Source organism: Heterodontus francisci, chromosome 35 (genome assembly GCF_036365525.1).
Source record: "Heterodontus francisci isolate sHetFra1 chromosome 35, sHetFra1.hap1, whole genome shotgun sequence".
NCBI lineage: Eukaryota > Metazoa > Chordata > Chondrichthyes > Heterodontiformes > Heterodontidae > Heterodontus > Heterodontus francisci.
This window is the reverse complement of record NC_090405.1, coordinates 32,738,243-32,758,660: the sequence shown is the minus strand read 5'-3', so window position 1 is coordinate 32,758,660 and position 20,418 is coordinate 32,738,243. Positions and strand designations below refer to the sequence as shown.

At 41.8% G+C, this 20,418-nt stretch overlaps 1 protein-coding gene across 5 annotated transcripts in view; it reads right to left on the bottom strand.

Annotated features, from left to right (window-relative positions):
- Positions 1 to 19,388, bottom strand: part of usp3 (ubiquitin specific peptidase 3) — a 105,548-nt gene extending 86,160 nt beyond the window's left edge. Inside the window, exons 1-2 of one of the 5 annotated variants that reach the window (XM_068015263.1) lie at positions 18,857 to 19,388; positions 10,609 to 10,669 (exon numbers count right to left, since the gene is read on the bottom strand). In XM_068015263.1, the coding sequence (XP_067871364.1) occupies positions 10,609 to 10,669; positions 18,857 to 18,947 (152 nt within the window). In that variant the 5' untranslated portion in view covers positions 18,948 to 19,388. Of the gene's footprint in view, positions 1 to 10,608; positions 10,670 to 14,368; positions 14,457 to 14,649; positions 14,854 to 15,421; positions 15,451 to 18,856 lie in introns of those variants that run through there. The other 4 variants (XM_068015262.1, XM_068015265.1, XM_068015266.1 and 1 more) reach the window with 4 other exon arrangements.
- Between the last annotated feature and the right edge of the window lie 1,030 nt (positions 19,389 to 20,418).

The following is a 20,418-nucleotide window of genomic DNA, read 5'->3' as shown; positions in this document are numbered from 1 at the left end:
CTAATTAACATATGTGTACATATGCTGGGCAAGGTTAAGAATGAACAAAGTTGAAACCTCTCTCCCAAATGGCCTACCAGACTGTCCACATGTAGACTGGTCACTTGTGCAAGGTAACCCAGCATGAATTGTTCCTTGACTTTTCATGCCTAAGGTGACAAACAAAAAAGCACACATTGAATACTTTCCCACAGGAAGATCAATCAGCAAACACACCAGTAGATGTGCAGCTAATCTTTTCAGATCAAAGTAGTCAATATTCAATCCCTGGTCCAAGTGGAGTTACCCAATCTCAGTGGAGAAGGCAGTGAAGACTGAGATTCTCACTCCCAGCCATTATCAGTGACTCTGACTGGATATTAAGTTTCTGTGAATACCACCGAAGAATAATTTGCCAACACCCACTATCTAGGTTCACGTGCACAAAAGCACAAGGGCTGACCACTCTCGTGAAACTTTACTTCACAAATCACTGCCAAGAGAGGAGGAATGAGGGGAAAAACGCAAAGATATGGAAAAAATATATTGCCCTCTTCCAAAGTTAACAACTGTAGTTATGTCCAATGTGCACATAATGTTTAGCCTAATTATTCAGAACCAAGGGGCTATTGTCAAATTCCACATGTATGTTTGCACATCCGAGGTACGTAATTGTTGCTGTCTATTTACACCGTGCCTAGCAAAGCAAGACAGAAGTAATTCATTTCTAGTGACTCAGATATGGTCTCATAACTAAACAGCTGAAGCACAACTTTCTAAAAAGGAGATAAACTGATTTGTGAAATGTGCAGAATTTCACAAGAAACATAACACATAAAACGACAACCCTAAGAGTTAAAGTAGCTTGGTAACCTGAACAGACACAGGAGCTTTTCACTCCCAACTGGAGACTTGAAAACTAAAGAATCCAGTTGCAGTTTTTATAAGTTAACTGTAATTTAGATGAGTTTTGTCTTCTTTCCTCAGCTGGCTGGATAGAGAATCACAGGAAGATGTAATTATTGGATGGAGGGCAGAGGGCAGAAGAATTGGAGGAGAAAAACTGCCTATATGATGATGGGTCAGAGACCTGAAATGATAATATAACCTTTTTCTTTTCTCCACAAACTCACCTTGACCTGCAGAGTGTTTCCAGCATTTTTCGTTTTATTACCATCTGCAGAATTTTGCTTTTTGCATTAAAAACAACTGCCTTCTTCACTTAAATGACAGCCCCTGCTGGCTGAACACAAAGCAGCACATGTTGATGAAATCACCACACCACAGACTGCCCTACGCTCCCTGCTGGACGACATCATGAAGGACAGGTGGCTTGCAAACAGGGGGTGGAGAGAAGGGATGTTATTTTTAAACTATCCACGTCAAACTACGATTTCAATAATCCTTTCACCAGCCCAAGTACTGTTTTCAAACAGTTGGAATTTTGTCTTTACATATTCGAGCTGAATGAATTCCTTTTAACAAAAAACTAACAGCACATAAACACTAAAATTGTACCGATTCCATACCACAAACAAGACCACAAAGCCAAGAGATTTCCAGAATAAGGAAATATTGCCCAACTCAAAAGGTACAATATGTACAATAGGCACAAGTCCCCATTAAAATGTTCAGTTTTGAAATTGTTTTAACAGTATCTAAGCCAGGCTACATTTCAACAAAGTCTGAAACTTAGCGTTATTTCATTTCCCGCCCAGTTGATTCCCAGTGCATTCTATTCGATTAATTTACATTAAAAAAGTTAGAATATGACTGGGAGTAAAATCTAGTGTTATGAACGCTGGACTTTGTAACATGATTATGTTTTTAAAAACTGTAATTTTTTAAACATTTAAGATGGAGTCACATTCCCACTTCTCAAGGTCAAGACAGAAATCTTAGTTTCCAGGACAACAGAGAATACAGTTCAAGGATTGTTTTTAAAAAAATAGAGACTGCAAGGGTAACACCTGAAGAACAATGGGTTTCACCCTCCCAGATCTACGAATTGTAAACAAGGGGGGCAGTGATTTTGAGGATTCAATTGTACCTGGCAGCTGTTAAAACCCAGGAACAATGGAAGGCCAAGGTGGCTCTGCAGAAACCGGACATCTGGACTTTGCACATTGGAACAGGACAATAAGCTATTGACTTTTAATTTCAGATAAATTTAAAAGATTTTCTGAAGGTAGACAGGCTGCAAGTACAGAAGGCCAGAGGTGCAGCCTCGAGAGCGTCAGAGGGGATTTGGGGGGGTGGCGGAGGGAGAGAACCCCTGCGCTTGGAAGCCTCACAAAGCAAAAGGCACAAAGTCTTGAACCTGTTTTGAAAGTTGAAGCTTGCGGAGAAGTAAAGGCCCAACAGAATCACCAAGAATCGCCTTACTCATGGACACCCAGGTCGTAATGCTCAGAGAAGTGAGTAAAGTGGACAATGACTTTGAGAAAGGTCTGGGAGATCCAACCTATTGCAAGTGGGAGGAATTTGGGACTTTTAACCACAAAGATTTCACTATCAAAGAGATCTGTGTAACGTATAAGTGTGGTGTGAGGTTTTCAAGTATTTTAATAAAGAAATTCTTTGTAATTAGGGGTACCAGCTACTTGCAACGTACTATTTAGTTAATGGAGATTTCTTTTAGTTTAGTTGTCATAAGAAGTCTTAATGTGAAAGTTTGTCATGTAATTCTTCAAATTAGGGGTTCATATCTCATATTTTATCATTAATGGTCGCACTGAGGTCATAACTCTACCCATGTGTTATTTTTTTTTAAATGGAGTCTCAATTTTTAAAAATTGAGCAAGCTGAACATCTTGTGTGAAAGGACAAACTGAAATTATGACACTCATCGCCGAAGGGAGGTTTGCAACGGCATAGTCAACAAACAAAAGTATTGAGGAAACTTTTACAGGCAGGAAGACAGGAACAATAACTATTTAGCCCCTCGAGCCTGTCCTGTTATTCAATGAGATCATGCTGATCTGAAACCTAACTCCATATAACTATCTTTGCCTCATATCCCTCAACAGCTTTGAATAACAAAAATCTATCAATCTCAGATTTAAAATTAACAATTAATCTAGAATCAATTGCTGTAGCCTCACAGCTCCAGCGACCCGGGTTCGATTCTGGGTACTGCCTGTGCGGAGTTTGCAAGTTCTCCTTGTGATCGTGTGGGTTTTCGCCGGGTGCTCCGGTTTCCTCCCACAGCCAAAGACTTGCAGGTTGATAGGTAAATTGGCCATTATAAATTGCCCCTCGTATAGGTAGGTGGTAGGGGAATTGAGGGAAGTGGGGATGTGGTAGGAATATGGGATTAATGTAGGATTAGTATAAAAATGGGTGGTTGATGGTCAGCACAGACACGGTGGGCCGAAGGGCCTGCTTCAGTGCTGTATCTCTAAATAAAATAAACAGAGTTCCAAACTTCTACCACTCTGAGTAAAGAAGTGTTTGCTAATTTCACTCTTGAAAGGTCTGGCTCTAATTTTTAGACTATACCCCCTAGTCCTAGACTCCCCAACGACTGGAAATAGCATAGATTGGTAGAATCTATCTGTCCCCCTTAATATCTTGAAAACTTCAATCAAATCACCCCTTAACATACTAGATTCTAGGGAATACAACCCTAGTTTATTTATTCTCTCCCCATAGCTTAACCCTTGCAGTCCAGGTATCATTCCATTAAATCCACGCGGCCAATACATCCTTCCTACCCAGAACTGTTCATAATACTCGAGATGTCGTCTGACCAGGGTTTTGTGTAGCTGAAGCATGACTACTACTCCTTTCTATTGCATTAGCCTTTTTAATTAAAATTATCATGAACAGGTAGAGAAAATAATGATCTATGGACCTGGATCCCCAAACTCATTGGACCTCCATTGTTTCTAGCTTTTCACCATTTAGGAAGTACACTCTTTTATTCTTGTTAGGTCCAAAGCGGATGACATCATATTTGCCGAAATTGAAATCCCTTTGCTACAGTTTTGCCCATTCATTCACTTAATCTATCAATATATCTGTAATTTTACACTTCCTTCTAGCAGTGCTTACAACTCCGCCTACCTTTGTGTAATTCTATCCCATCATCTGAGTTGTTATTGAATACAGCGAATAGTTGAGCCCCCAACACAGATCCTTACAGCACACCGCAAGTCATATCCTGCCAATTAGATTACCTGCCCATTATCCGCACTCTTGGTGTCCTTCCACTCAGCCAATTTCCTAACCAGGTCAATAATTTGCCTTCAATTCCATGAGCTTCAACTTTAGTCATCATCTCTTAAGAAGAATTTATCAAATGTCTTCTGGAGGTCCATATAAATAACATCCATAGAGATATTCCCCTGTCCGCTAGTCACCTCTTCAAAAACATCAATCAGATTCATCAAACATGACTAGCCCTTTAGAAATACGAACATATGAATTAGGAGGAGTAGGCCACTCGGCTCCTCGTGCCTGCTCCACCATTCAACAAGATCATGGCAGATCTGATTGTAACCTCAACTCCACATTCCCGCCTCCCCCAATAATCTTTTACCCACTTGCTTATCAAGAATCTATCTACCTCTGCCTTAAAAATATTTAAAGACACTGCTTCCACCACCTTTTGTGGAAGAGAATTCTAAAGACTCACGACCATCTGGGAAAAAAATTCTCCTCATCTTTGTCTTAAATGGGCGACCCTTTATTCTTAAACAGTGACCCCTAGTTCTAGATTCTCCCACAAGAGGAAACATCCTTTCCACATCCACCCTATCAAGACCCCTCAGGATCTTGTATGTTTCAATCAAGTCACCTCTTACTCTTCTAATCTACAGCGGATTCAAGCCTAGCCTGTACAATCTTTCCTCGTAAGACAACCCACCCATTCCAGGTATTTATTAGTCTAAGAAACATTCTCTGAATTGTTTCCAATGCATTTACATCCTTCCTTAAATAAGGAGAGCAATACTGTACACAATACTCCAGATGTGGTCTCACCACTCCACTGTATAGCTGAAGCACAACCTCCCTACTTTTGTATTCAATTCCCCTCACAATAAACAATAACATTCTATTAGCTTTCCTAATTACTTGCTGTACCTGCATACTAACTATTTGTGATTCATGTATTAGGACACCCAGATCCCTCTGCAGCTCAGAGCTCTGCAATCTCTCACCATTTAGATAATATGCTTCTTTGTTTTACCTGCCAAAATGGACAATTTCACATTTTCCCACATTATACTCCATTTGCCAGATCTTTGCCCACTCATCTAACCTATCTATATCCCTTTGTAGCTTTATGTCCTCTTCACATTTACTTTCCTATATATCTTTGCGTCATCAGCAAATTTAGCAACCATACCTTCGGTCCCTTCATCCAAATCATTTATATAAATTGTAAAAGGTTGAGGCCCCAACACTGACCCCTGTGGCACACCACTCCTTACAGCTTGCCAAGCAGAAAATGATCATTTATGCCTACTCTCTGTTTCACTGGCTGTCTTGGATCAGCTGAAATTTTCAAGGTGTTCAGTTACTCTACTCAATTATGGACTCAAGTAATTTCTGACAACAGACATTAGACTATCTGCTCTATAAATCCCTGGTTTCCCTCTCTCACCTTTCTTAAATAGTTGAGTGCCATGTGCAATTTTCCAATCTAAAGAAATGATTCCTGAATCAAGAAAGCTTTGGAAAATTATGGTTACAGCATCTGCAATGTTCTCACCTACTTCCTTTAAAACCCTGGGAGGGAAACTATCTATCTGTTCCTGGGGAACCTGTCGCTCCATAGTGCCATTAATTTCTCCAATACGGTTATCTTGTTTACATTAATTTTGTTGCGTCCCTGTCCTTGACTCAATAATAGTTTCCTTGAGATATCTAGCACCCTGACCTCTTCCTCTACTGTAAATAATGATGCCAAGTAACTACTCAGCATGTGTACAGTTTCCCTGTTTTCAATGACAATATCACCATCAGTTTTCAAAGGGCCCACATTGATTTTGACTGCCTTCTGTTGCCAAATGTAACTGTTTTTGTGTTGATTTTTGATATCCCGTGCAAGTTTCTTTTCGTACTCCTTTTTGTAGCTCTTAGTATCTTCTTTGTCACCCTTTGCTGCCCTTTTATCTTTTCCATTCGCCAGGATCAGTGCTAATTTTTGCAATCTTTGAATACTTTTTCTTTTAGTTTTATGTTGTCCCTTACCTCTTATAGTTGTCCATGGCTGACTTTTTTGGCAATTAGAACTCTTGCCCTTTAGATGTATTAACTGGTAACATAACACATTAAATTCTTTGAACACTTCCCACTGATCTTCTGTCATTTTACCCATTAACAGATTTGCCAAGTTTACCCTGGACAGTCTCTAAGAAAATAGGGGAAAGATTTGATTTTGATTTGATTTAGAGATACAGCACTGGCAGGACGGAGGGCCTTTTCTATATTAAATACAAAGAATGCCACAGTGTAGGACATGGAGCAGAGGGTACAAGTCATGATTGGTTGCAGAGATAATTAAGAGTTGGGCAAGGTTCTGAAACACAAAGAATTTTGCATTGTGTGTTCAGAAGACTGTAGACAATGGATGCTCTTGAATGGTGTGTTAAACTCAGTGCTGGAGTTCTAGATGAACTGTATTTTCTCTTGCTTGGGAGGCTATTTGAGCAGGTGTTGGAGTTGTTAGACTAGACAAAAATATGAATAAAGGTTTCAGCAGAGGTAAAGAAAAGATAGAGGCAGAGGCAGACAAGGTGTTAAGCGTTGGAAAATGTTTTCTTCGTGATGGATTAATGAGCACTTTGAAGCTCAAAAGATGATAGTTTCTGACAGGAACAGAGCAACATTTTCTCAGTCTAGAACAGGGATGCGCACAGCCCGTGGCTGTGGCCCTTAGGGAAGGAATGGATGTGATGGGTCCCAGCATTTCCTGCAGAGCTGGGAGCAGTAGCAACATTGTTCCTTCAGAACAAACCCCACTCCCACACCAGACTTGGCACACTACCTGACCGGTCAGCTCTTCATCAGGATCTCACAGAATTTGTAGCCAGAGCCCAAGCTTCAACTAGCAGCAAGCGAACAGCTGAACAATGGAGGGGAGACCCATTGCCCTAGCATAAGGGATTATTTTTCAACATTATTTTTGAGTAACATATTTGTAATCATTTTTGAATTGCCTTCACTCCTCCATGTATAGTTATTTAAATGTCTGGAATACTATCAAGAACGACTGAGCTCCTTTCCCAAAATGTATTGTGGTGAATGGATTTGGTTTTAAATCTACGTCAATCCTGCTTAACCTGCCTAGAAAATTAAATGTTCATCATTTATGGATTGTCTGATAGGTCCAAATGCAAACTGTTTTTGAAGGTGGTGATAAAAATCTGGACCCCCACAGTACAATACGTAGCAAAGTATTGTACAGTATGAGATCAACAGCACACTACACTCCAAAGTATAGAAAGCCCTACATTTATATAGCACCTTTCACTACCTCAGGACTTCCCAAAGAGCATGTCAGCCAGTTAGATGTGGGAAACGCGGAAGTCAACTGGTTCACAATAATGTGCCTCAAACAGCAATGTAATAATGACCAAATAATCTGTTTTGCAATGTTAAACGAAAAACATCCTGTATTAAGTGGCCAAGTTGATAGAGATACAGACTTTTGTGCTAACCACGCCCAGCTCACCCCCACAGCCTTAAACTGCACACTTTGTAACTCAGAACATATCCATTGGTAATTAAGTTCATTATCAGATATTTGCATGAATTATGAAATTAGTTTCCTATTTCATTGTGGACACGAATAGAAAACCAACATGCTGAATCATGAGCAACAGGTAGCTGTGGTGAAAAATTACAACATTTGAAGAACACACGTAAACGATACTACTTGTTAAGATGTACTATAGGATTGCCCATGAAACAGCTGCACCATTGCAACATTTCTGAGAGAAAATTTTTGAAGAACTGCATGTTGCAACCTGCAGAAATACTAGGGTGAAAGTTCAAGAGCATGTCAGATGCCAGGGTCAAAGGCTCATGCAAAACTGGGTCACAGGCCTCATTTTAATAATAGAAGCAAGCTGCCTCCATCAGAGAAAAGCAAAATACTGCAGATGCTGGCAATCTGAAATAAAAACAGGAAATGCTGGAAATACTCAGCAGGTCAGGCAGCATCTGTGCAGAGAGAAGCAGAGTTAACGTTTCATCAGAACTGATGAAAGGTCACAGACCTGCTTCACTCTCCACAGATGCTGCCTGACCTGCTGAGTATTTCCAGCATTTTCTGTTTTGCCTCCATCAGATGTTGGGGAACAAACCTGGGCCTGCTGCATAGCCATCAAGTCCTCAAGGTAAAGCAGAGGAAAACACAGGAGGGACAAATACAGGCCCAGGAGCCACCCACAAAAGTACTGTGGAGCTGGAAGGGGCATTTCTGCTTCTCTCAAATAATTTCCTTCAAAAAAATGGACAAAACGTGTATCAATTTCTATACCAGCTTTTCCAAATAACTTTTGTAGATTGCAGCCCTCACCAAATACCAGGATATCAGATCAGGTACCCGATATAAATTGAGTTCAACAACCTTGGTCTGGAAAGATGCCAGGTTTTGATGAGTGCTTTACAAGCTCAATTATTCAAAATAGTTTGCCAGGACTTACCCACTTTCTCTCCAACCTTTCATTAATGGGCAATGTTATAGATTATTAATTAATGTCTTAAAAGACAGTGCTGGTAACTCAGTTGACAAAAATTTGCTTCATCATAAGAACATAAAAAATAGGAGTAGCCTATACAGCCTCTCGAGCCTGCTCTGCCATTCAACATAGTCATGACTGATCTTCTGCCTCAGCTCCACTTTCCTGCCCACTCCCCATATCCCTTGATTCTCTGAGACCCCAAAAATCTGTCCATCTCAGCCTTGAATATACTTGACAATGGAGCATCCACAACCTTCTGGGGTAGCGAGTTCCAAAGACTCATAACCGAGTGAAGAGATTTCTCCGCAACTCAGTCCAAAATGATCAACCCCTTATCCTGAGGCTGTATCCCCGAATTCCAGATTCCCCAGGCAGGGGAAACAACCTCTCAGTGTCTACCCTGTCAAGCCCCTTCAGAATCTTCCATGCTTCAATGAGATCACCCCTCATTGTTATCAACTTCAGAGAGTATACATCCAATTTACTCAGCCTTTCACCATAGGACCAATCTAGCGAACCTTCACTGCACCACCTCCAATCAAAGTATATCCTCCCTTAGATATGGCAACCAGAACTGCGCACAGTGCTCCAGGTGTGTGTCTCACCAAAGCCCTATAAAACTGTAGCAAGACATCCTTATTCTTGTACTCCAATCCCCTTGAAATAAAGGCCAACAAGCCTTTGCCTTCATGCTAACTTGCCATGCTCCTTGTTCGAGTACACCCAAGTCCCTCTGAATATCAAGATCTGAAAGTTTCATGCTTTTTAAAAAAATTTCTTCTTTTCTATTCTCAATACAAAAATGAATAACCTCACACTTCCCCATATTATACTCCATTTGCCACCTTGTTGCCCATGCACTTAACCTATCCTTCTCATAGCTTACTTTCCCACCTGGCTTTGTATTGTCATCAAACTTGGATACATTACTCTCAGTCTCTTGGACTGTCATTAACATAGATTGTAAATAGCTGAGACCCCAGCAATGATTCTTGCAGCACTCCACTTGTCACAGCCCGCCAACTTGAAAATGCCCTGTTTATCCCTACTCTGCTTTCCGTCCATTAACCGATTTTCCATCCACATTCTAACATATTACCTGCAACTCCATGAGCCCTTATCTTATGCATTAACCTTTTGTGTGGTACCTTATCAAATGCCTTTTGGAAATCCAAGTATACTACATCTATGGTTCCCCTTTACCCACCCTACTAGTCACATTCTCAAAAAACTTTAGGGAAATTTTGTTTAACAAATTTATTTTCACAAAACCTTGTTGATTCTGTCTGATCATACTATGCATTATCTAAGTGCATTGTTAAGACTTCAATAATAAATCCCAGCATTTCCCCAACGACTGAGGTCAGGCTAACTGGCCTGTAGTTCCCCATTTTCTATCTCCCCTCTTTCTTGAATAGTGATGTTACATTTGCTAACTTCCAATCTGCTGGGACCGATCTAGAATCTAGGGAATTTTGGAAAATCTCTATCACTATTCACTATCTCTACAGCTATTTCTTTTAGAACCTAGGATGTAGGTAATCAGATCCAAGAAATTTTTTCCATCATCCTATACCATTAAACATTAGTCTACTATATTTTCACTACATCATTCAAGGGGAAGTTATGTTACAATGTTGCCAGACCACACTGTACTAAAATAGCAGCAGAGCTTTGCTAGAAGGTAAACAATATTTTTTTTTTAAAAGTTACTGAAGCATTTAGCAATACCTGCAAATTAAAAATCATGCTGGGCTTGCAATCTGTTATCAAGGGCAATACACAATGCTTCAACTGAGGAGATGAACAAAGTTACACACCTACCAGTCTTTACATATCAATATCACTAAGGAGCTAATGAATAAGCACTACAATCACAGTCTGAGCTTATCTTTATGACAGTCTGAGACTCAGCATAATTTTACCGTACCTTCCACAGTGAACACTCGAACACATTAGACAGACCCATGGACTTTTGTTGGATCGACAAACTGCAAAAGAAAATGGAGATAATTGTTTTACTTTCAGGAGCCACACAAAATGCAGTGAGCCAATTCTCCCTCCCCTGTAGCTGTAGTATATCTGCTGTCTTCAAGCAGTGGTATAAACTTACAGCCCACAATATGGAATTCAGACAGCAAGAGCAGCTCTTCATTTCCTATAGAATCCAACGGTCACTTTTAAGGAGATATTGAAGCATTTTGTCGAAATATCAAGTCAATGAACCTCACTGCCTCGATTCTGATAATAGTTAGCCCCAAATGACAGCTGTGTAAATGTAATTCAGTTCTTAATCCCCATTTAGGAGATTTTCAGGATGGGCAGCCAGTCATTTCTCATAAGGATCAAGAGTCAGTTCATGATAGAATGGATGTTCTTGTTATCCCATTAAGACTGAATACTGTATAATTACTTTTATGCAGCACCTTTAACATGGAAAAACATTCCATGATAAACAGTATGATCAAAACAAAATTGTACTATGTATTTACTACACTGTAGCAATAATTTAATTAGAAGTTGGTTATCATAAAGCTTCATCATATAACAATAACAGAATACATGGCGTATTTTCATGTACAAAACATATTACACTTTAAGGTAACAAAATGCAGCCTGTTGCTGCACTTTTGAACTTAAAACAGATGTGAATATGGTCCTTCGGAAGTGGTTTTAGAGAGCTTGTTAATCACCTTAGTTACACTGCCACCTTTGCATCCGATGTCCAACTAAAACTGATTTGCAGTAATAAGTGGCAGTGGAACTGCACCAACTAATATATATTAAAGAGTTCAACCAAAATACATAAAATCTTCAGCATTCTTGTGCAATGTAACCTACTGCTGATACACCTAAGTGTTTGCAATGAAACAGAAATTGATCACAAGTGGATGCCCACAACTCACATAACTGCTCTCGCTTCGATTAAAAGGGCAGTTTCCGTTTTTAAAAGAGTTACAAGAGTGAAGTTAGAAACAACCAAATATTTTTTCATGAAACTAACCTAGTCACAAAGCTGCTTCTGCTCTGAGAAGGGAGAGGATGAAAGAGCAAATGAAAGTACTGTTACAAAAATCATTTTTTAAAAAATACTCTTCAAACAATGGACAGAGTCGGGTATGGGGAGGATTTCTCCTGCAGTTTTCACCTATCCTTAAGCTGGTGGCTCATGCACTCACTGCTCTATGGCACGTTGTCCTAGTGTGCTTCATTTAAGTGTAGACAACGAATGCTGGCTACGTATTTGGCCTTGGAGAGTATAACAATGCAAATCCAATCCTCACCTAATGTCCTTATTTCCCACTATAAAACAAACAACCAGTTTTTTTCCTTCCATCAACTAGGCACAGAGGCCACTTGCAGCAGGTCTACAGAAAGCTCCACTGAACATTAAAAAATTGCATGCTAAAGAAACTTCAGGAGTTTCTTCATGTACAGTACCACCCTACCACAGACCTGAACAAGGTTTACACAAATACAAAAGCAATTTTATCATTTTAACACTCCTGCCCTCTACCCTATCATAGGCCTTTCATTTCGTTCTCCATTAACCAACCCCACGACCACCTTTCTCTACCTCTGTACTTGCTTAAAACCTTTTGCATCTCAACTTTTTCCAGTTCTGATGAGAGGTCATCAACCTGAAACATTAAGCCCATTTCTCTCTCCACAGATGTTGCCTGTCCTGCTGATATTTCCAGCATTTCTGTTTTTTATTTAAGGTCTACAGATGAGTGGGATCCTAACCAATAAGAGGATATCCAGGTAGTTAATGCTTGGTCATGGTTGACCTGAGTAATAGCTAAACTTTCAACGTCAAGCCCCTGGGTGCTGATTAGGTATTGCAGAAATGTAATAGCCTTTAAATATTTACTAGCAATACTTAACTCCCAAGGGATTCGAGCATTTGACTGCTCTTTTTCATTATATACATTTTCAGTTGCCCTATGTGGCTGGCATTTGGATTGCAGAAATGAATTCCCGTGGGGCTAAAGATGAGCAGAATGCAATCTGAACACAAATACAATCAAGGTAATTAAAAATCAACAAGCGCATTAACTTCAGCTCAAATTTCAAACTTCAAAATCTACACCTACAAAAACAATGAAAGCCCAGTCAACTTTTTTTTCCCCTGAAATTTTCTATCAATCAAGGGGATAACCAACTTGAATTTTACAGATGCTTGGATTGCAGATTATAAATGTTGAGACTCCAGAAACTATTCTTGCTTCAAATCTATATTTATATGGAATCTACTGTACAACACATGACTGCAAATTCAGTTATGATTTAGATTACTGGACTGATTTTCAACCCATTCCTTACATCCATTTCAGTGGCACAATGTTTAGCAAGAATTAATTTGCATACACTAACTGTGGCTTCAGCAGACCTAATTGCCTTTGTGCTGGGCATATTAAACAACATATATGATGCTTAATTTTGGTCTAAATTAGGTTTCATTAATATTTGCAATGTGGTTGACTCTTACATGCCTTCGAAATGGCCTAGCAAGCCACTCAGTTCAAGGGCGATTAGGGATGGGCAATAAATGCTGGCCTGCGACACCCACATCCCATGAAAGAATATTTTTTAAAAATTTGCAACTGAATGCCTATCCATTTCCTCAAGTTTTCTCAGTTTGTTTTTAGGAATACTGTCTTTATGGCCCTCATTCAGACACTGTCAGGCAGAAGCAATGCAGACTTCCTGAGCTCTATTCCCATTTGTCCTGTTTAAAACAAACTAACATTTCTCACACTCCCAAACTAAAATTTGTGATACTATATTTAAGCCCACAGATTAATGCTCACCACCATCTTCGGGGGCAATTCATACAGTACAGAAGGCAGCCATTTGGTTCACTGAGTCTATGTCAGCTCTCTGTACAGCAATCCAGTCAGTCCCATCCCCCGCTCAATCCCCATCGCCCTGCAAGTTTATTCCCAAGTGCCCATCCAATTTCCTTTTGAAATTTTTCATTGTCGCCGTTTCCACCAGCCTCAAAGGCAGTGATTTCCAAGTAATTACCGCTCGCTGCGTAAAAAAGTTCTTCCTCACATTTCCCCTGCATTTATGCAAAACCTTCAAGCTCTGTTCCCTAGTCCTTGTACCATCAGCTAATGGGCACAGCTTTTCTTTGTCTATCTTATTTAAGCCTGTCATAACTTTGCACACCTCTGTCAAATCTCCCCTCAACCGCCTTTACTCCAAGAACAATCCCAGCTTCTCCAAGCTAACCTTTATTTTCCAATCACGAGAAAATTTTATTCACATCTAGTGACAGTACACTACTGAGGCCTCTGCTATCTCATCACTAAAATCATTACAAGGCACACAGTTGGAGTCATCGCATTCCCACCATTCCTTGTAGCTAAAATCCCCTCGTCCCTGGATCCATTCTGCTAAGTCATGCTACACTTGCCAGCGATACCCACACCCCATGAATGCCTGAAGCAAATTATTCATGTATTAGCTCAAAGTCTCTGGCAACCATTACTTACAAAGAACAGCCCATAATGATCTAGATAGGTTAAAGCTACAGGTAAATGTACATCTTAAACTGACACAGTGATAATGGAATTAAAATATTTAACTTAAAGTAGATATGATTTAAATTTCCCCAATATAAATAACGTGAATCTGCCCAGATTTTGTTCTGCCTACAGAACTACAAATGAAGTGCATACCTCAGTATCGGGTTCTTCACCTCTAACTATTTGATCAGTGGGGCCTCTAAGTCACAAACGTTACTGTCACTGCTTCTCTCCTGCTTTCGCTTTGCAAATATGTTAATGCCAGTTGCAAGCAGAGCTCCAGAAATACAAAAGAACTAAAAGGATGAGACAGGATTATCATATGTAGATTCAGGTTTACGAATACTGCTGATATTAGCAGTAACCCTCAAAATGAAAAGAACAATTAATGAGTAGAATAGATGAGAGGGAGGGAAAGAGGAAAGCATTTTTACCTCTTTACCTCTCAGCTTCCCCCGTTCACTAGAGGTTTTCTGCCCCCTTTTAAAATCAATTACTCCCTCTTCTTTGTTACTCCAAATGTATTTTTGGTGCCCATTTAACTCCTCAGGTAGGTAACTTGTTTGTCGAGCCTTTCTTCTAAGTTTTCCACGAAGGGAAAAGCCTGGGTTTTACCGATGTGCGTTCCCTCCCCAAATCAAAGTGTTATCCAGTTTAAGGTGCCAGATTAAAGAAATTAGAGCTCCCCATTGCAGATCAATACCTTACTACTCAGTTGTGCATTAATGAGAAACACCCCTAACCAGATATCACACTGTCCTCTCCACTTCCTCTTGCAAACACCACCAGCAGCAGGAAACAGGCCTCTTCAAAACAGAGTAAATAATTCCATGATTGCTTCATTCCTCACAAAGCTATTGTTTAAAAAAAATGATGCTTCCACTCTTGGCATCCCCTGCTAACACCATTGTGCAATGCACAAGATTATGGTATTGGTAATTTCCTTACATTTAAGGCAGAAAACAAAATGAAACCTGTGAACGGCCTTTTGCTAGTTCAATACTTCGGCTTTGCTACAAACATACAATGAAGTAACTGTTCACAGCAATCAGATCAGCAACAAGATAAATGAACTCCCTTAACTACACAAATCATACCACTCATTTTAAATAAGATAGTAAGTTATCAATTTTATGCGCTCATTATTTAGCTTTACATTTTATAATAAATCTTGATGTTCATTTCAAAACAAGTAGTACAACTCACCTCCTCCTCACAGCTCTGAGAGATGTGGCATAGACAAACATTGCAGGTGCAGGGGGGGGGAGGGGAAGAGATGGTGTTCTATAACGGGGAGGCATTAAAAGAATGTGAGACTGACTATAAGACTATAACGTACTGATTATCATACAACCTAAAAAGGATAACAAAAGATTCCTGTGGTTTATTGAAGCTGTTGTTGCATTACACTTGAAACCTTTTAAAACACCTTGGAGAATACTGCAACATCGTCAGACTAGAGAAAGTTGGGACTTTCAGCCTACAAAGGTGTCTGAGGGGTGATCTTATAAAAATGAGTAAATAGTATGGAAAAAGTAAATCTGAAAAACTACTTTAAATTAAATTGCAAGATTAGGACATGGGATCAAACTAGTAAAAGGCAAACTTTGGACTGATATCAGCAAGAATGACCAACAATTGAGGTATCTGAAGATAAGAGGGGTTTTGATAGAGTACTTGGGCAGAAACTGGTTCCACTGGCAGGAGGGTCAGTAATCAGAGGACAGAGCTTTTTGCTATAAAAATAAGAAATGCTGGAAATACTCAGCATCTGTGGCGAGAGAACCAGAGTTAACGTTTCAGGTCAGTCACCCTTCATCAGAACTGGCAAATGTTAGAAATGTAATAGTTTTTAAGCAAATAAAGTGGGGGTGGGCAAGAGATAACAAAAGGCAAGGTGTCGATAGGACAGAGGGTCAGAGAATAACTGACCAGAAGGTCATGGAGAAAAGGCAAACAGTATGTTAATGGTGTTCTGAAAGACAAAGCGTTAGTGCAGAGAGGGTGTTAATTGACAGAAAAATGAACAGCCCTGGCCCAGAGTACAAAGATGAAAAAAAGAATGTGGGCGGGCACATGGTAAAAAAAATGAAGCAAACGGAAATAAAAAAGAAAAAAATAAAAATAAAAAGGGGGGCCCATCATGCTCTGAAATTACTGAACTCAACGTTCAGTCCAGCAGGCTGCAGCGGGCCTAATCATTAAATGAGATGCTGTTCCTTGAGCTTGCGTTGATGGTCACTGGAACACTGCAGCAAGCCCAGCACAGATATGTGATAATTGGCAGAAGAACCAGAGGAGACAGGTGAATATTTTATAACAGCAAGTTATCATCTGAAGTGCACTGCCGGAAGCAGAATCAATAGTAACATTCAATGGGGAACTGGATAAATACTTGAAAAGGAAAAAAATGCAAGGCTATGGGGAAAGAGCAGATAGCTCTTTTAAAGAGCTGGCACAGTCACATTGGGCCAAACAGCCTCCTTTTGTGCTGTACTCTTCTATCATTCTAACACATGTAACAGACTCCAAGGTAGCAGGCTGGGGGTGACCACCCTGACATTGACTATGCTGCATGACAGGCCTTTAGCATCTTTCTAGATGAATGAACGTATGTGGATCTCATTCATAATTATCTTGTGATCATGAAGTTGTGCTGGTATGAATGAAGACAGCACCGCCCAGTTTACTATTCCCATACACAATGTCACACCACAGGCAATTCTACATGCCTGTTCTTAGACTGCTTTGAAGATCACAGTGACATTACATCACTGGGATATACCAATTTACAACATCGAGGATTGCAGGACAACACCCCTCTTCCCTATAACCAGCTATTGTGCACTAATCACGAAGTAAGTTGCTGGGCTGCTGAGGTCACAGTACAATAACGGTCAGTACTGTTACTCGACTTCCACAGCACTCTGACCAGAAGTTCACAAAGCCCTTGCGTGTGGCTTACTAGATGAGTCAGGTGACAAGTGTGTCAGGGGAATACCCGCATTTGAAACCAAAACAAGCCTAATGGGATTAAGTTTCAGCTCTGTACTACAATTTCAACACATCAGTAAAACAAGACAGCATTTAAACTCTAGGCTGGAACAATCTTTTGTATATCGAAAAATTGTTTCAAAACCCAACACATCTCGAACAATTCATCACTTCTTTAAAGTATACTTTTATACTGGTATTTTAATATACAGAAATCATTTAATGGACTTCCCTCAATTACGATTTTTGATTTAGATGAAGTCCTTCTACAAGCCTGAAATTATTTTAAGGAAAAGTCTTACACATTTGCCACGACGGCTGCCATTTGGAATTTAGGGCTTGCGTACACCTCCTCAAATCAGAATTACAACAAAAGCGCAGCAACTATCTATAGTTGTGCAAGATTTTCTGGATTTTAATAGTGACCTACAGTACTTCCGATTATACACCACCACCATACACAAGAAGCCATTCATTATAAAAATGTAGAGATTTAAACCTTCTAGACAAGAAAGTGTTAAGAAAACGCATATATGTTTCGGTAATTTGCTAATAAAGCTGCTAACAACCAGAGAAAAACTTCACAACACTGAAATTGGAAAGTCGCGGTGTGTTCCTCGTCCCCTTGGAGTGATGAGGCTAAACGGATTAGATTCCAACCCCATCCTGTCTCCACAGTACAAATTTTATCATTGCACATGGAATTCCATGTGTAAGGTCGTCTAAGCAGTATGTACATCTAATAACTCCAGTCTTGTATATAGAAACTGAGTTGATGGAAATGACTTTCCATTAAAGCTAAAGCAGGTCTGGAGAACAAGTTTCTTTCAGACATTGTACTGGAAAGCACAGACAATGGAAACAATACAAGGCCTAACATTTTAGTAGAGGAAAGCCAGTCTGCTCCGACTCCGAGCACGCCGAGTGCCTTCCACAAAGAAAGTCACTCCCGAAGTCTAACTTGCACAGTAACCCGAAAGCGTGTGTGTTTTTTTGTAAAATAAACCCTGTATCCCGGTGATAAACTGCGGATTCCTGGAAATTAAATGTTTGCTGTTACATCCCGACTGTGTGCTTGGGACGTGGCAAAAATGTCAATAGACTGGGGTTACTTTACAAAAGGCACACTGGTAAAGACACACTGGCTCTGGTCATTAACTCAGCGCTCAAAGGGGGAAAAAAAACTTCGCCTCTCTATGGTAAATGCAGCTTCCACTCACTTTAATCCAATTGGTCTGAAAGACTTTCTTTAAGTGTAATCCCAAACCTCTGCAATTTGTTCAAGAATAAATCAGGTTAACAACGAAGGGGGGAGGAGGAAGAAGAAATCCTTCCATTTGCCTGCAAGTTTATAAAGACAAAATGTTCCAATAAGACCCCCAGCCCGAGAAAGCCCCCCAAATACACACACAAAGTCCAGGAGCTGTAACTCTGCTCTCGCAAAATAAGCTTTTCTTTTTTGGTTTAATTTCCACACCAGGCCTCACTCAAGCCTGTTGTGGGGTGGCCTTTCCTGGTGGTTTAGTCCCGGACAAGGCGCACCCGGAAAGGGGGAAGCGCTGTTTTTAAACACATACACATATATATGTTAAAGAATTAGAAAAGTGAGGCCAAGTTGTGCAGAGAATGGAACCGTGCGGCACTCACCAGCACAGCACCAGGAGGAGGGCGATCCATTGGGGAACTTGGTGGAATCCGGCACGATGCAGACGCTGCTCGCCAAATGAGGGCACTCCATGGTGACCGGGCCTGGGAATGGGGCCTCGGGCAGCAGCAAAAAAAAAACAACGCTCTCGGTGCAGGGAGACTCGGTGTGGTGGAGGAGGGACTGGAGAAGGGTGGGCAGGCCGAAGAGGAGGAAGGGGAGGAGGACAATGCGGAACTGGCTGCCTGAGGGCCCTCTCTGCCTCTCACACCGCCGCCATCTTCTCGGGCCGAGTCCGTGCGCAGCCTCCCCCGCACCGCATCTTCCGCCGCCACTTCACCGCACACCCGTTGTTCCTCCTGAGGGGGGTTGTCTGCTATTGTTGTTACTGACCGGCCCCGAGGCCGCCTGAAACCAGCGCCCGGGGTGGGAGAGGCGTTGGGGGAGGGGGGAATCGGGCTATCGAGCGGACGCTTCTTGCTGCCGATCAGCAGGCGGTTGCTGATTAGTAACCGCCACCCCCGCGGTTCTCCCTGGCAACCATTGTCCCCGTGCCCCGCGGTTCGCCCTGGCAACTGTTGTCCCCGTCCCCCCGCGCCCCGCAAATCTCCCTGGCAACCATTGTCTCCCTCCCCCTCTGCCACGCGGTTCTCCCTGGCAACCATTGCCTCTCCCCGCCTCGCGGGTCTCCCTGTCAACCATTCCCCCGGGCTCGCGGGTCTCCCTGGCAACCATTCCCCCACCCCACCCGGGCTCGCGGGTCTCCCTGGCAACCATTGTTTCGTCCCCTTCACCCGCCCCTCCCATCGTTGGGGGGGTCAGAGTAACGTCACAATCTTCCACACCACGTTTCTATGGGGATTATTTGGGGTTCCAACGTCTGGGAAGCTTGAATATCAACACAGGTGTCCAGGGGTAACCTGGGGCTTTTAGGGTAGGAGAGCCATGGGGTAACCTGGGGCCCAGGGTAGGAGCCACGGGGTAACCTGGGGCCCAGGGTAGGAGCCACGGGGTAACCTGGGGCTAAGGGTAGGAGACACGGGGTAACCTGGGGCTCAGGGTAGGAGCCACGAGGTAACCTGGGGCAAAGGGTAGGAGAGCCATGGGGTAACCTGGGGCTCAGGGTAGGAGCCACGGGGTAACCTGGGGCTCAGGGTAGGAGAGCCACGGGGTAACCTGGGGCTCAGGGTAGGAGAGCCACGGGGTAACCTGGGGCTCAGGGTAGGAGCCACGGGGTAACCTGGGGCTCAGGGTAGGAGCCACAAGGTATCCTGGGGACAAGGGTAGGAGCCACGGGATAACCTGGAGCCAAGGGTAGGAGCCACAGGGTAACCTGGGGCCAAGGGTAGGAGAGCCACGGAATAACCTGGGGCTCAGGGTAGGAGAGCCATGGCATAACTTTGGACAGGGTAGGAGAACCATGGGGTAACCTGGGACCCAGGGTAAGAGAGCCACGGCGAAACCTGGGGCTCAGTGTAGGAGCAACAGAGTAACCTGGAGCCAAGGGTAGGAGCCACAGAGTAACCTGGGGCCAAGGGTAGGAGCCACAGGGTAACCTGGGGTG